At 43.1% G+C, this 16,738-nt stretch overlaps 2 protein-coding genes across 2 annotated transcripts in view; both read right to left on the bottom strand.

The window, feature by feature from the left end:
- Positions 1-458: 458 nt before the first annotated feature.
- Positions 459-12,594, bottom strand: LOC146502541 (uncharacterized). The gene is made up of 5 exons (XM_085132251.1): positions 12,434-12,594; positions 9,767-10,112; positions 6,849-7,409; positions 6,087-6,300; positions 459-4,344 (listed from the first exon to the last, which is right to left on the bottom strand). The coding sequence occupies exons 2-5, from the start codon at positions 10,038-10,040 to the stop codon at positions 4,113-4,115; spliced, it is 1,281 nt and encodes a 426-aa protein (XP_084988377.1). The 5' UTR covers positions 10,041-10,112; positions 12,434-12,594; the 3' UTR covers positions 459-4,112.
- A 1,367-nt stretch (positions 12,595-13,961) lies between these two features.
- The window catches only part of LOC146502537 (CTD small phosphatase-like protein 2-A), a 57,626-nt gene continuing 54,849 nt past the window's right edge, over positions 13,962-16,738 (bottom strand). Inside the window, exons 4-7 of the mRNA XM_085132254.1 lie at positions 16,632-16,711; positions 16,316-16,442; positions 15,791-15,886; positions 13,962-14,343 (exon numbers count right to left, since the gene is read on the bottom strand). Coding sequence (XP_084988380.1) covers positions 14,278-14,343; positions 15,791-15,886; positions 16,316-16,442; positions 16,632-16,711 — 369 coding nt within the window. The 3' untranslated portion in view covers positions 13,962-14,277. The remainder of the gene's footprint in view (positions 14,344-15,790; positions 15,887-16,315; positions 16,443-16,631; positions 16,712-16,738) is intronic.

Below are 16,738 nucleotides of genomic sequence, written 5' to 3'. Positions count from 1 at the left end.
GCTCAAATCCTCAGAGACTCATAATCAAAAACCAAAAAAACAGACAAACAGTAATCCCTAAAAGTACTAATACAATACTGGGGGAACATTTTTAGACTCTGACTTTTAGAAATACTGAATTTTCAAAAAGATCGGAAATCTGTGTCACAGTGCAACCCTCAGCATTTAACCAGAAACCAAACAGGTCTGATGCTTCAGGCCATGTTGGGGTCACATTTTACCTGTCAAATACAAAAATAACAACATATCATAATAAAATATATTCTGTAGCCTAAAATAATTAGTTTTTCATATTAGCATATTATTGTAACTCTTAAATAATCATAAAATCAGTGCATATGTGTCTAGATGTCTATATATTATTAAATAGACTGATCATAGTTATTGAGTCTTTCGATAGCTGTTTGGCGCCTCCAGTGGAGGCACATTGCTACTGACAGACTTGAACATCTCCAAGGGTGATTTATGGCTGTGGTTTTGCATGTATATGTGTATGTATGTATTTGTAAAAACCTCTGCGATGCTAAAGAGTATCCACAGATACTGTCACCGTGACACATTCATACTGAGGTTAACTCACTGAGCCTCACACGTTTTCTGAGATGCCCCACATCTGATGCATGATTTTATCAGTTACATCCCACCCACAGTGGCTCCATGTCCCATCATTGGTGCAACGTAAGTTTCTGTGCAGAGGAAACAAAAAGTAAACCGTGTGAGGGACTTAATTTATGTCATTAATCAATAAAACATTTCCATTTAATTTAATTAATTTATTATTTTAGCTATTTTTAGAGCAAAACCACACAACACATTTCTGTTTCATTACTGGCCAACTACACTGTACTTCAGAAATCGTGAAAAACACCAGTGGGGTTGTGGCTACTCTTACTTTGGAGATTATTAGAGTGCATTAACAGAGCTTTGACTTTCACTTACATGTCAGGTAATCAGAGCAGCAGCAGGAACAGCCTGGCTCTACTGGTTGAGCTGCATTCAGGAGCATGTTGTCATAACAAATACATTTATTAAATCAAATTTATCACACTCGAATAACGCTGTCATGTTACCCAGGGCGGATTTATATCTGCTGCACTAACACATATGATCGTGTGTGTGCTTGATCCTATTTAAAATATGTCCGTGTTGACTCTTTTTTCTCTTCTCTTTTTTTTTTATTACTTTATGATCACAGATGAAGTTGAACTTATTGTCTCCATTCATGTGAGTGTTGCACCATGAAAACAGAGCACAGCCACGCCAAAGGTTCGCACCAGCATGAGAGCACAATAACATCAAACACTGCAGGAGCGCCTGACTTATTATTGGAGCTGCTCAGCGGCTGAAAGCAGCAGTCTGTGGTTTCAGTTTGATAGCAGAGAGCGAGAGGTCCTGCACGGTCTAACCTGTGTCTCATTAATCTCCTGATCCATCTCTGTAAACAGATTTAAATGTCTAAAAGTGTTTAAATGGTTAATTTTCTGTTCATTTGCTGACCTAGAGTGATGGTTTGTTTCCTCTTGGTTCCATCAGGAGGAGGATGGAGATGATGAATGGGAAGCTAATCTAACATCTTTATGTGCAGATTTAAAATAATTTATCTCAAATGAAATGAAAGCAGAACAGACAAGAAGCAGCGCAGCAAGCAGATCGTCCATTAATTTATTTTAATTTATTTTAATTTATTTTACGATGAGTGTGAAAAAAGAAGCTCAAACTTGAATTACTTTGCTTGCCAAAAAAATCCAGAACTTCAGCTGACTCTGAAAGCAGCTTACAGGAAGTTTGTAACAGATGAAGTCTATTCAAAGTTGTTTGGAAACATGTTGAGGAAATCCCCAAATTTGATGTTATATACAGTCCTGTGCAAAAGTCTTGAGCTAATTTCTTTATATTTTGCTAGGAAAATGGGAAATAGGTGAAACATCTGCAAACATGCATGGAAATACAGAAGACAAAAACAGTTTGTACAATTCTAACAAGCTTAAAAAAGTCAATATTTGGTGTGACCACCTTTATTCACCACCTTTATTATTTATACACACACACTGTTCACCCTGCTGAGCATCCAGGTCCTCACTGCCAGACTGAGGAACAGTTTCTTCCCCCAAGCTGACAGACACATCACTACCAAGCACTTATCTGCAGTATCTCTCTCACTCACTCTCTCTCTCTCTCTCTCTCTCTCTCACACACACACACGCACACACACACACACACACACACACACACACACCCCTACAGACCCCAAGTTACTTTTGCACAATACTCATCATTTCGCACATTTCCATTACACTGTGTTGTGTCTGTATCGTCCTGTTCTGTCTAGTGTTGTCTTGTCATGTTTATTTTTGCAATTTTTTGCACATTGCACTTTTACGTAGTCCCGTGTTTGTCCGTTATATGTCATGTGTAGCACCAGTACTCTGTACTGTACCACTGTACATGGTTGACTTGACTTATTCTTCAACACAGTCTGAACTCTCAGGCAAACTTTCTTTCTTCTGGAATATTTCTCCAGACTTCTCAAAGCTCTTCTTTGGATGTCGACTTTCTTTCGTTCTGTTTTCTGATTCCATAGAGTTGACATACTTTGACATACCACTGCCTTTTCTTCCCGTTTCCCTTTCTTAAGAATGGTTTCTGACATCCATCCATCCTCCCACTGAGACCACGTCTGATGGTCAGTAGATGGACATGACTTCTTCTTTAGTCCCCATTTGTCCTGTTTCTGCTCACCATGCCCAGTTTCTGGCTCGTGGCTCTTTGGGATTCACTTTGTTATGGCAAAAATGTTACTTTCTTTGGATTTTTTTGTAGATTCAACTAAAGAAAGTGGAACAAATTATAAGTTATTGTGACATTCTGCTACTAAGATACAATTTCTTTGCCAAGTGTTACATTTAAACAATGCAGGTTCATCTGCTGAGTTAGGTGCCTTTTTATCACTTTTAAAAATGACCAGACAGTCTGGCTGCTTGGAAGCAAAATATTTTGAAGAAAAACAAAAGAGTGGTGGCTCAAGACTTTTGCACATTAATGTATAAGAAAGGAAATTAAAGGTCTTTTAATAAACCGTCATTTGCAAAATAATGTCAGGCATTCACTCTGAAACGCATCAAAACGTCTGTGTTCCCCTCTCACTGTGCTCCGTGCTCAGATACCTTCAGAGCCGGTTATTTAGTCTAACACTGACAAACCTGTGTGCAGGTTGTTTGTAACGTGCGTGAGTGTGGTTCAATCTTTACTGCTATTTGCTAACTCAAATAAATCTCTGGATTTGACGGTGAAAAATATGCATTCAGATTCAGTGAACACCTCGGGTCAACAAATCTGCTGTAATTATAGTAATCTGGATCCCTGGGTATTCTTCAGTCGAGTGTCAGTTGTCAGACGAAACGCACTGCGTCTCATCTCGTTTTTGTTTTGGCCCCGTTTTGGTGCCACAAACCGAGCAAGTTCATCAGCAGCAGCGAGGACGCCAGCAGGGTGGAGATGGAGCACGTTATTATCACATAATGACAGTCCCAGCTCTGAAAACGCGCACCGCCGTCTCTCCAGGAATAGACGCTCAGCCAAGGCAAAAGCAAAGAGCGGTCAATGGAAAACCAACAACAGCAAGACATTTTTTCATTTTTTTTTTTTTTTTTTTTTTTTTTTACAAAATGGCTTTTATTCTGTCTTCATCATGTACAAACTTTGTCAAATAATAATAAAGTCTGACAACTGCAGCTGCTTTGCTCGTGTTTCGGTCAAACCAAATCCAGCCATACATATGTATGTATATATAGCAGAGCTTTTAAGTATTTAGAGTTCAAAACATTAAATGTAGGCACAGGAATAGCTTAAAAGGACAAATGTTTTATGACTACAGCATTGTTCAAAGGCGTCCCCGGCCACTAGCAGGCGGAGCTCTTGCATTTCAGATAATAAGCATGAATCCACATAAAAGGTTGTGTATAGGGAGGAGCAAGAAAACACAAGTCAAGCCGTCACAGAGTCGGAGGTTGCAGTGGCAGCACGGGTAGCTGTGCTGAACTGCAGACCACAGGAATGGGCTATTTTTGGAAAGATCTCCTCCTCTCGGAGAAGGAAGCAGGCAGCTCGCCTCTTCACTGAGCGTCCAGGATGTCTGGTGTGGCACTCGGGCTCTGTGATGACCAGGAAGAGGGGGTGACCTGATTATAGAGGACGTCCTGAGAGCCAAAAAGTGGCTCTCTGAGATGGAGCATGTAGACAAGGAACAGATTAAGAGCCACCATGGCAAGGAGCGGGAAGACGCTCAGGCCGGAGCCGAAGCCTCGCCAGGAGACGCACGTGTTCAGGGCGACCCAGTAAACAAGCCTGAGGAGCACGAAAAGAAAACATCAAACAGGAAATCAGACACTCACAGCTTCCCCACCAGCGTTACCTCCAATCGGCTAAGCTCAGTCTGCCAGACATGTTTAATAACTCCATATTTTTAAATAAAGTCTCCCAAAATACATATACGCCTTTCAATGCACTGCAATAAATGTTGCTACAATCGATTTGTGGGGTCATAAATTGACCATTTTTTGGGAGTGGGTGCAATAACACAAACAGCTCTCAGCAGTTTACAGCAACTTTCGAAACCACAGTTTTACTGGGGTTTTTTGTACTCTTGTTTTTTACTGGCCACGGCAGACAGCTGCTCAGCTTTAAAAACCAACTGAGTAATACCCGTCCAGCATCAAACAGCAGTGCAGACGCAGTCAGCGACGGGCTGTTTAAATGAGCAGGTTAAGAGACAGATGCTGCATTTCACTCAGATCTCAGAGACCAAAGTAAAGGAGACAAAACTTCAAGAGGTCACAAATGAGGCCTAACTAATATCTAATAAGAGGGTTGATAAATCAGATGCACAAACCAACTTCACTTTGTAAAACTGGCAAATTTTGAGGCTCGCAGTCTGAGCTCTGCACCGCTCCATGACGCAGAGCCAGAGCTTCTCTTTGGGTTTGTTAATGACAGTGGTTGTGTTCATTTTTAGCCCTGTCAGTGGCGTGGCTCTACAAACGGCAGTGTCAGCCTGTCGGTGCATCGCTTTGGACTAAAATAACTATCTCACCGCCATCGCCGTCATTTATGGTGCACAGAGGATAAACTCTGTTGCCTTTGGAGAAAACGTGTGTGGTTGTCACACTTTTGCGTGAACTACTGATCACTGAAACATCTTTCAATAACCTTTCCTGAAAGTGCCGGCTCAAAATGGGTTTCCTTTTTATTTTTGCAACTGTAACAAAAAGTCATTAACCTTTTGACAACTGGTCTTGGTCCCCTTTACCTCTGTCTAGTTTCAACATGGGGTTGGCATTTTGCACTCTTCCTATTCAGTGTACTAACTCTGGACTTTTCTCAATTCTGGTCTGTGAAGCAGAAAAAAGTGTCACTAATTAGCACGTTTGCACACTGATGACAACACTGGGCTCACAGGAAAGCCTGGCTGCCAGCATGGCTATAAACTCTTAGGTTGTTGCAGGTGTAATATTCAATAAAGCCTGTCTTTATCGACTTTTCTGCCAAATAAAAAAAATAAGATATTAAATATTAATCTGCATATATGGGTTTTCATTTATATCGTATTTGCCAAATCCACTATTTATTACTTAAAAATGTGTTACTGGTGATGTAGAGCTCTCAAAAAGTCAAATATGATGCACGTGGCGTTACAGGGTTAACTCTCCGTGCGAACATCACGGTCTCATCTTAAAATGTCAGAGTTCTTTGCTGGGAACAAAGTGATCTGTGTGTAACAGTGTGGAGTTATTCTAGACCTGACATTTAGGCGGATTTATTGGTCCTTATTTGTGTAGCACTCCGGCTACGCAGATAGAAGGATTATGGAAATTCAGCTGACGCGGAGGCTGCTGAGACGTTTACGTTTAGTCCTCCAACAAGCCAGCAGCTAGCAGGCCCATCCACAGTGGGTACTTCAAATGGCTAGAATGGGGAAGAGAGTGACCACAGAAGAGGAAGAAAGGAAAAACTAATCGTTCATCCGGTAAGGTCGGACCAACCCCACTGGCTCACAGGAGCTTTCCACCTTTTTCGCTTTTGAGCCTCACCTCCCAAAGATGAACATTATGACCAGGATAGGCACCAACTTCAGCTGGTCTTGAGGCAGTAATGCAGCCATAACAACAAGGTTCAGGACATAGAGGAGTAACTGCTCCAGGGATGTGGTGACGAAAAGCTGCTGAACCGCACCTCTTCTGGGAAACGACTCCCGCAGATCGAAGGAGCCGTTGCAGAACTGGCAGGCTGCACCCATGAGCATCGCTGCGAGGGATAAAGGAGCAATAAGTCAGTTAGCATCTTGAATCTGGGCCATCTTTCCGCAAACAGCGCGCTCATCCTGACAGCACACTTTGTTTTTGCAATTCCATCATTTGAATGTGAAGCAAACGCCAGCAGACTGGCCCACATGCAAATGCTCCTCACAGCTACCAGCCTGACCTTTTTTTTCCCTTACCACCTGCCCTCTTATCCCGAGTCACTCTCGGTTGGGAAGTGATTAAAATGTTCTCGAACAATTAGGCCACAGCCTGGGAGATGAGGGACACAGCCAGCCTCTTATTGTAGTTTCCATTTAAAGCTATGTGAAGGAGAAGGAAATTATGCTTCTCCCCAGAGGCCTGGGAGACGTCTGCTGCTACTGAGGCTGAAAGCGCATGAAATTAAAGAGGACAGGAGACACTGAAGCATTCCAAGACAAAGCAGCCAGACAAACCAAATCCTTTCTTAATCATTATCTTTCATTCAAGGCTCTCACATGGCTGTTTTTGAATGTCAGCGTGCAGGTGTGTGTGTGTTTGTGAGACGCATACCGAGCAGGATGGGGACAGCAGCCACCACACAGCAGCACAAGGTGAAAATGATGCGGCTGGTTACGTCAGGGAAGTCAGGGGGTTTGATGGGCACGTAGAAATAGAGTGCATAGAGGATCCCGGACGCACACAGAAGCGAGGCCAGCACCGAGAAGAAAGCGGGGACTCGGCTGCTCTGACAGCATGTGCACTGGCAGCAGCGGCATTGCCCCCGATCCGAAGCCTCCCGCGCAGCCACGCAAGTCTCTCCCCGGCCCTCGGAGCTCCACACAGCCAGCTCCACGCTCTCCGGCGGTGGCCCTATCAGAGGCCGACCCTCGTCCACAGTGCAGTCCAGATTGGTGGATTCTGGACTCCATCTCGGTGCGTCTGTGCCGTTGGGAATGTCTCCCTGAGAGGCCGGGGTTGGAGGGCCGACGCAGTTTTCCGTGGCGGCGTCCAAATTGCGCGCCGTGATGATAGGACTGGAAAGAGTTTGATCCAGCTCCCCCTCCTCCCCACGATGCGCTCGAGGCTCTTGTGGGAGACTGACGCCAGACTGCTGGTGGCAAGGAGCAGAGCCTGTTCGAATCAGAGCACATTTAAAAAAAACAAAAAACATCAAAAGCAATCAGCTGCAGACTTACTCCAATCAATCGTTCACTTTCTTACTTTCTAAATACAAAGCAGAGTCGAAATACTCATATAAACTGTTCATACAAGATTACTCTGATGGTGGTTAGGCCTGCCCACTAATTGTCCAGCAAACACTGATTAGTGAAAAGAAGCTAGTGTCACAAAGTTTGGATTAGTGTGCGTGTGTGTGTGTGTGGGGGGGGGGGGGGGGGGGGGGGAGCAATTAGTGGCACCTCTAGTTTACGTGGTTGAACTGCGGTGCTCACACATTTACTATAAGGCTGGATTTCTGCAGGCTGATGGCCTGCTCATAAATGACTGTTCATAGTTTAGTATTCGAAGCATGTAAACAGTAATATTAGCCTAATACACAGTGTCCTTAACAGGCTGGCTTTGTGTACACATTTGTGAAATCTATATTTGAAAGGTTTGTTATTGTCTGTGAAGGTTCTCAGTCATCCAGGTCATCGTAGTCAAAGGATCTTGCAAAGAAAAGCGTCTGGACTTCTTTAAGTTGCTTGAAGACGTTTCACCTCTCATCTGAGAAGCTTCTTCAGTTCTAAGGTCAAATGTTGTTTTATGTTTTATTTATTTCTCTAGTCATTTCAATGCTACTGAAAATATGTGTGGAAAAAAGATATATCAAAACATTTAAATGAACCAATAAAGAGTCTAATAATTGCTTTGAACTTTAATTCATCTTTGGTTGAGCTGTAGTAATGATATATGCATTCACGGGCCATTTTATTAGGTCCATCACATGGCAGCAGCTCAGTGCATTTAGTTGTGAAAACATGATCAAAACCAAACTGAACACTAGGATGAAGAAAAGGTGATTTAAGTGACTTTGCATGCGGCAGGATCGTCGTTGTCAGACAGGCTGAGCTGAATATTTCAGAAACTGCTCATCTGCTGGGATTTTCTTGCACAACACAATGGTTTGACGAAGGGAAGCAATCCAGTGAGCAGCAGCACTCTGGATGGAAATGCCTTGTTGATGTCAGAGGTGCCCTTTTAGAGCGCTCCGAGCTGATAGATAATCAGTTCACTGCACTCAAACGGCCTCCAGAGTCACCAGATCTCAATCCAATAGAGCACCTTTGGGATGTGGTGGAACGGGAGATTGATGTCATGGATATGCAGCCAACAAATCTCAATCAAACTTCAGCACCTTGTTAAATCAATGCCCAAAAAGAACCAGAAGACAAAAAAGGGCCCCAACCTGGTACTAGTGAGGTGTCCCTAATGAACTGGCCTGTCTGACACCGGAGCCAAAGAGATCTGAAGGTCCAGATCCAGGAAGGGGGAGAAGGAGAGCCTGGACGGGTCGATGTGAGTGTATTTGCATTACTGTCAAATAATCTAATGAAAAGGACCAAAACAACCAACAACCAATGAAAGGAATTAAATTTTCTGTATACTAAAAGTGTGACATAGTTTAACCAAAGGGTTGTGTTTTAATACACAGAAAATAGTCCTGTACAGATACTTCTTTAAAGGTCTATCTATCTAAAGTGTAGACGGTCGCACCAACTCGCTGTTGGTTTTGGTCTTTAAATGGGATTTGTTTATAAAAAGTAAAGTCGTACATCATGAGGTGCATCCTGACTGCCACAAAAACCACGTGTCATCTTTAATTTTCATTATATTTCATTCACTTCTAATTAAGCATCTGACGGGTGCGATATGCAGAAGAGAGCCCAAAGACCAACAGAAGCCCTCAGACACAAATTAAAGCTCTAGAAAAAGGGTTTGGACCGAAACGTAAAAACATCCAGACCGCCGCTGCTGCAAGGACACAAAGCAGCACCCACTAAACACCAGAAGCTATTGAGAAGGGTTGCAAACATCTGGACACTTCACATTACAGATGGGAGTCACCCACCAACACCAACTTTAACTGTTTCCCTCACAGCTTGGACTTGGTTCTGTCACGCAAATATGAAATCTAATTATAAGAATGTTTGTCTTGTTTACAAAAAAAGCTCCATTTCCTAAAGCACAACTCAAGTTTTTATGATATTTTACCCAGAATTAAAAGCTGATTTTTCCAAAATCTTTTTGGAAAAAGTTTTTTCTCTTCTGGAAAATGACTTTTTCTTAATGTTTTTGTGATATAATTGCACTTAACTTATTCCATTCAACACAAACAATGCTTTTTTACCTCTGCAGGCTCAGTTCTAACTCTATTTGGATCCAGCCTGGACTCAATCCGACTTTAGCTTTTGCTAATTTGCTCTGGCCTCCCTTCAAATCCTACAGCTCCGACGAGGAGACAGTAAAAAGCAGTGGCAATAACTCACTCCTTGGCTGATCCGTCGCTGGTGGCGGTTCCAGCGAGCGCTGGGAGCCGGAGACAGAGTGGGAGGACGAGTGCAGCTCCTCCACCGACGACTCGGGGCTGTCTGACACCGGAGCCAAAGAGATCTGAGTGTCCAGATCCAGGAAGGGGGAGAAGGAGAGCCTGGCCGGGTCGATGTCCTGGAGCTGGTTGATGATATCGCTGATGGATTCCTTCATGCTGTCGAGCTCCTTCGCATTCTGCCGGTTAGTGGCCTGAAGCCCCGAGGTGCTCATAGTTACAGAGCCTGAGAGGAGCAGGAAGAGGTCCAGGTGGAAATCAGGCCAAGATCAGTTTAAAACATCAGACTGCGGAAAGAGAAAAGAGTGAGGGAGAAAATCACCTTAATTCCCCAAAGTGTCAGAAAAGCTTGATTAATACACACGTCTGAAAAAATATCCCCGAGAAAACACAGTGATTCATCTTTATTTTCCCTTAAATATCATCAGTAATCTGCTTTCTTTCAAGCCTCTGTTGTCTTTGCCCTTTTCTTCTACCTGTAAGGCCCAATTTATATCCTGCTTCAGGAATCTGTTTGTCTTGACCAGAACAGCCCTGACCTCAGGGGAAAGGTCAGCGCTGAGGGAGACGCTTACACTCAAAAACTTCACTGGGACTTTATGCGGGCTTTTTTGGGGGGAGGATAGAGGAAATTCTGGGTTTATGCACATGGTTATACAATAATCATCACTGACAGGATGTCAAAGTTTATCTTCCCCTGTTTCTGTTGGGAACACTTTCTCATCGGGTTTGAATCCCTGTCAGTAGAGAAACTCAGGAAATCAGCACACGAATGCGTCACACTCTCGTGCACACCGAAGCACGTCACAATAATCGCAGACTCCAGCTTTATGATCTACAGCGGGAAGTCCAGAAGGTGGCTGGCGTGCACCGCGCTGTTGCCCTGCATCCTTTAAACGTATCACACATGAGACTGTGGGAATCTGCAGGTTTCAACACTTTGGAGGGAGCTTATTATTAGTTAAAAGCTTCCTTTTGGCTCGTATTTCGCAGCAGGATGACTCGAATATCTATGTAGTAAAATGGAAAGCACTGCAGAGGTGTAATAAATATGCTTTGACCGTTTTCACCTAAAAGGAGCAAATCGATACTTTGGGAAATAAGAAGCCCAAAACCATGAAGCTACAGCAAACAGCTGACCTGCCGAGCAAAACTGAAACAGAGAGAAATGTTAAATGTGTATTTCCTCACAAACTGATTAAACAAATGAGACATAATGTGTTTATTAACAAGATTTAAAGGCACTGGAAGTATTCACATAACGTCCCCCCTGTTTCTAATCTTTCTTGAGAGCAAAGTGCTCCGACTGCTCAGTGTGTCACCATCAGGAAGCTCTAAAGTTATATTTTGAAGTGTGGATGTCACTACACGTCCCTTCAGTACTGATAATCAGTTCTCTGCATCTTGTAAAAAGTATTTCCTGTCCTGGCAGCTTTGACCAAAGTTTTAGAAGCTACAAATTTTAAAAACACATATTTCAAATCCAAAAAAACACAGGATTATAACACTGATGGGATTTCAATTCAGAAACTCGTGGATTCATGGAAAATCTTGTGTTACATTGCTACTGTGAGGTCAGACTTTAGCTTTCTTCTAAGAGAACTCTGGAGGATGAAACAGGGCAACGTTTCACCTGTTCCCATCTCATGATGTGAAACTGAACCAGAGATGTTCAAGTTAGTGAAAAAGGTCTAAAAAAGCACAGAAGCAGCTTACTGGAACATCTCCTTAATGGCTCTTCATGGACTACTTCAACTCCACTAATCCTCGCAAATAATCCTAATCAGTTATTGTAACACTGTACCTTTTCCTGTATTACAACTGCACAACAAACACAGTAAATACTATCTATAAATACATATTCATTTATGACTGTTTTTCTACACATATGCATACACACGGACGAATGTTTCCAGCACTTATGAACTCTAAAGCACATAAAATGCACTTACTGGACAAAAGCGTCTGCCAGGTGTGCGTAAAATAACATCAGTCACGCGCCTTTGTCTTCAAAGGCTTCATTAACATCTGCAGATTGAATCTGGAGCATTTTTCTGTGGGTTTTCTTGGCGCACAACCAACTGTGGCGCAGAGCGGGCGCGCACGGCGACGTTTCTCCAAACAAGCGAGGACCTTACCATGTATAGAGATCAATTAGGAGCCACGGGGCTTGAAGGTCTGGAGGAATAAATGTCGGTGGCGGTTATCGGAGCTGGCCTGGATGTGGCGCGTAGGGGGCGGAGAGGGGTATGTGGCTTTAAAACCCGCTGAAAAATAACTTTCCCCTCAGTGTTGAGCCACTCTCTGAAAACAAAAACTTTATACGATGCCTCCTCCACGAAGCTTCTCGGGCTCAGTGTAGCAGCTGCAGGAAACACCTCATTTATTGATAGATAAATAAATCAAATGAGGGGAAAACGCACGCGTGAAAGCTACGCGTAAAGGACAGGTCATTCACAAATCACGAATCGTGTATTTTGTGGCATCCAGCAGCAATTAAAGCGATTCATTTCATTTCACAGACAAACCTGCCTCACTTTGGCGAAACGAAATGCCCAAATGTGCAGATCAGCAGAACAAGAAGCGTTACTCTTATAAATGAACTTACTTTAGTCGGAGGTTGCGGAGTATTTGGGTGAGTTTACTCTCCTCGCTGTTTAAAAAAAACCCTCCGTCCTCGTCTGCCTTTCTTCCCTCCCCCTCCGTTTGCTTTTTGTCTTCCAGGATCCCGAACTTCTGAATCAAATTTCAGGACGGACAAAATACTAGGCTTTTTCCTCCGCCCACACAAGTTTTTTTTTTTCCTTCCTGGGTACCATGTCAAACACCATATGGAGCAAATAAAGGCAGAGGAGCGGCAGCAGCAAGAGGAGGAGGAGGAGGCACTTACTTTTAGTTTACCTTCAAATTCAACATGAGCAATCACATCCATCACGAACACGAGTGCATCTAAACAGGGCAGTAAATATTTACAATGAAACCAAACCTCGGCGCGCCTGATATTCATACACAGGATGAGTGCGTGAACTCCGAGTATATTAATGCTCACTCAGACAGCATCAGCTACTACAGACAACCGTTTATAGAAAGTCTTTTCACTCAATAATAAGTGATGAACTTTTCAAAATTAAGGTTATAGAGACGTCATTGTGTTGTTTTCTGATATTGTTGGGCTTTTCATTATCAGTCACTCCAACTTCCAACAGTCCACCACCGATAACTCCTCGGTGGCGTCGGGCGCGACGAACAGACGCCAAACCTTTTTGGATTGTGTGTAACTTTACTGCGCATGCCCCATTTTCTCTAAACATCTGATTCCTGGAATTTCTCACCAAATAGATAAAAGAAAAGCGTTTAACATCTTTGCCCACAAACAATACATAAAAGCCACTGGTGAATGAAGTCTCACACATGGATCCTGGGATGCTTAATGTGCTGTCAGTGAATATCAGATTACCAATGGTAATAAAGGAGTGATCTAGGAAAGGTGTGCGCATGCGTTACCATCTTTCCACTTGCCCTTGTGACACTTCCATTTCCTCCTTAACAGGAAGTGATGAGCAGGGTTTGCGCAGTTTAAAGCTCTGCTGCAGCGGTGCAGATGTTCAAAGGGTTACAGATACCTGCAGAGAGCAGCTGAGATTTTTGAAAATCTATTTATTTCATGCCTGAGAAACAAAGCAGACCTTTTGAAAATCCTATTACAGGATGTTTCCTTAGAGGAAATTCTCACATCGCTGCTTTTCGCTATGTTGAGGAGCGTTTCCTGGAAACACACGACTTTCACCCTTGAAAAATAGGGAGACCTGAACGTGGAATGATTGGAATTCAATCACCTCAACTTTATTAATATTTATTTTTGTCTGACTCTCTTTTAGTTCAGCCTCCCTGAGCCCATGTGTTTTCCAAACATGTCGCTTTCTCCTCTTCCTCACAGTCATCTGTATGCTCAATGAAAAATTTCAACAACTGAAGATAAGGGGATCATAAAATAACAATCTAAATATGAAAATTAAATGACACCTAGGCATGAATGCTTTATTTCCCCCAGTTCTTATCAGGGATATTTTATTGCATAAGAAAACATTTTAAAATATACAGATAACAGCTGTAGATTTGCAATATAATCAATAAATTAAAAAAAAAAATCATGACTATAAACAACATTCTGGATTCTGAGCTGTAAATATATATATACACACAGATATGAGTTTATTGCTTGTGTAATGAGTCCAGGAGAAGGACATCTGTTGAGCGACCAGCAGCATGTCTGAAACACCGCTCTGCTGTCATTTCAAGCCAACGGGAGGATGGGGGAGGATGGAGGAGGGCGCACAGGTCCACCACAAACTAACAGTCTGCAGGTTACCAAGGTCCAACTGGCTTCTGCCTTTTCGCCAAAGCAAACATGGGCTGTGAAAGTCACATTAAGCAGTCAAAGTGGGGGGTTTGTCAGTCCTCTGACAGCAGCCTGTGGAAGTGATCCTTCCTCTTCTTCAGCACCTCCCGAAAATCCTCCTGAAAAAACACCAGCGAGAGATATTCAGATATTCAGAGTCAATCATGAAACCGGGGGAGGAAAGACAACAGGCAGATGCTTCTGCAGATAACCAGCTGTTTCACTCACAGCTCACTGACCGGGGAATCAACAACAACCCTAAAAGAAAAGGAAAATCCATTTTCTCTATGACAATCTGAGTCTGTAGCACTTAGCCTGCCCGGCATGCCCAGAATACCCTTTCACTATCTGTCCTCACCAAACAACAAGCACGGTGACGCTGAGCAGCTACACGACAAGGTTATCAACTCAGCGAGCCAGCCCGGGCCTCCCCGCTCCAGCCATCAGCATGTTCACATAAAACAGGAAGCGAGCGCAGCATGCGACTCATCCCAAACATGGACAGGTTTATGCAGCAAAGTTTTCAAACAAGGGGACAAATTATAACGCTGACAATAAAAAACTAAACCCAGTGTGGATCCGCCGAATATTACAACATGTATCTCACCATATTCACGTGTCCAGTCTGTGAGACACAAATGAATGTGAAGCATAAATGAGACTTGTACTACGGCTAAGTAGAAATGTGCTGTAAGAGAACCACACCAGTTACCGTGCATTCTTACAGCCTCAGCTATTAAGATAAATCATTGTATTAAATGATGAAGATTTTCTAGTTTATCGAATGTGAGCATGTGAGAACTCTTTGTTGTACATGATAGATTAATAGTTCATGACAATTATTAACTGCAGCTACATAACAGACATCAGAAAAAACACACTAGCATGTTTGAATCTCGTGAGATTAAAGACAAACGCTTGCATCTTATCACAGGCACCATCACACAGACGATTAAACATTTGTTTAACAAAACCGATGCAAATGAGCTCTGAGTCGATTAAGTGTCCGCCTGCCACACATCTAAACGTCTGTATAGATCGCAGGAAGCAGGCTCACGGACGAGAGGCCTGCACTAAAGCTGACGATCAAAGCTACTTATCTGAATTTTATACTCATTTTAAAATCGTTTTTGTTAACTGTAACTCATGTAACAACGTGAGTGGCCACATGGCGGCAGCAGAAACAACACTAGCATACATTTTGACTTGATTCGGACCTTAAAGCTCAATCCTTTAATTTGGTTGGCGTTTGTGTCCAGCTGACTACTGTAACTCACACTTTTACTCTCCAAGATCTGCTCTCGTTCTCTCATAATCTCTAAAGTAAACGTGAGGCACTGATAAATGCCATTTGTATGGGTTTGCTGTCCGGTGCAGAGCAGCACCTGCAGAGCAGCACCTGCAGAGCAGCGGGGTTTTTCTCTGAAAACAGCCGCCTGCCGGGACCAAAAACAATGATGCTGGTGCAGTGAGAGTGGAAGCGGTGAAGGAGGAAGCACATGTTGTTGCCTCTGAATCCATTTTAAACAAGTGCACAGTAAACACAGAAGATGTAAGCAGACTTACAGCTGCAGACAGTTTCTCCATGTAGGGGATGAGCTTCTGCAGCTCTCTGTCATCAGACTCCCCAGACCAGCTCTTGATGGGAATCGTGTTCAACAACTACAAAAAACAAACATGTTATTAAAAGTCAGTAACAGCAACAAAGTGCTGACAGAGCAAAACAAAGTAATTAATTAAGGATGTGTGCGAATAGTCAACAAGATGAATAATCGTCATTACTGTCAGTCGATGCCAGACGTAGTCATTTAGTCTAATTATTAACATTTTAATTGATGCCCAGTTACCATAAGTTGTTGTGTCATAAATGTTATGCAGCCATCTGCCACCAGATGGAGCTAAAGTCCCAATATCTGAGCCTGGTCTCATTCTTTATACTGTTACTGTTAGCTCGAAGAATGAGATAGTGGATACAATCGGTGCGATGAGCTTTCTCCGAAGGGTGGACGGGTCTCTGTTAGCACAGGGTGAGAAGTTCAGTCATTCAAGTGGGGCTCAGAGAAAATCAAAGAACACAGCCTTTAAACTTACATTATATGGATATGTGTGGGGTGCATTATCCAGAACCACCGTCTTCTTCAGATCCCTCCCGAGGATGCTGAGATCTTTGATGTAGTGGCCAAGAACACAGGCACAGTCGTCCTGATACAGCCGGTGTCTACCACAGAAATCACAAGTGAAACTCACATTTACCGTCCTCGCTGTATGGCACGGGCAGAATGTTAAAGGGAACATTTGAAGCAGGCCATGTCGAATTTCTGAGCACGCAACACAGCAGCAGTGCGATTCCGCACGTCTCTGCACTCACGCACCGAGTTTACAAAACACAAGTGGAAGCAGCTCATACCGAAACAGCTTTCTCTGCGGGTCCAGGATGTCCAGGATCTTCTCGGCATATTCCTTCTTCGCACACGTGTAAACGAACAGCTGGAACAGAGCACGCACGGCAGTTGG

The sequence above is a fragment of the Neolamprologus multifasciatus genome, chromosome 15 (genome assembly GCF_963576455.1).
Source record: "Neolamprologus multifasciatus chromosome 15, fNeoMul1.2, whole genome shotgun sequence".
Taxonomy (NCBI): domain Eukaryota; kingdom Metazoa; phylum Chordata; class Actinopteri; order Cichliformes; family Cichlidae; genus Neolamprologus; species Neolamprologus multifasciatus.
Note: the sequence above shows the minus strand (reverse complement) of the source record. Positions and strands in the feature narration are given on the sequence as shown.

What these genes read in the sequence shown, in the direction of transcription:
- LOC146502541 (XM_085132251.1), bottom strand. Translation starts at nt 10,040, where the DNA reads ATGAGCACCTCGGGGCTTCAGGCCACTAACCGGCAGAATGCGAAGGAG. An exon ending in AGCGACGGATCAGCCAAGGA is followed by an intron (nt 7,410 to 9,766) that starts GTGAGTTATTGC and finishes TGATTCGAACAG; the next exon opens with GCTCTGCTCCTTGCCACCAG. An exon ending in ATAATGTTCATCTTTGGGAG is followed by an intron (nt 4,345 to 6,086) that starts GTGAGGCTCAAA and finishes CGTGCTCCTCAG; the next exon opens with GCTTGTTTACTGGGTCGCCC.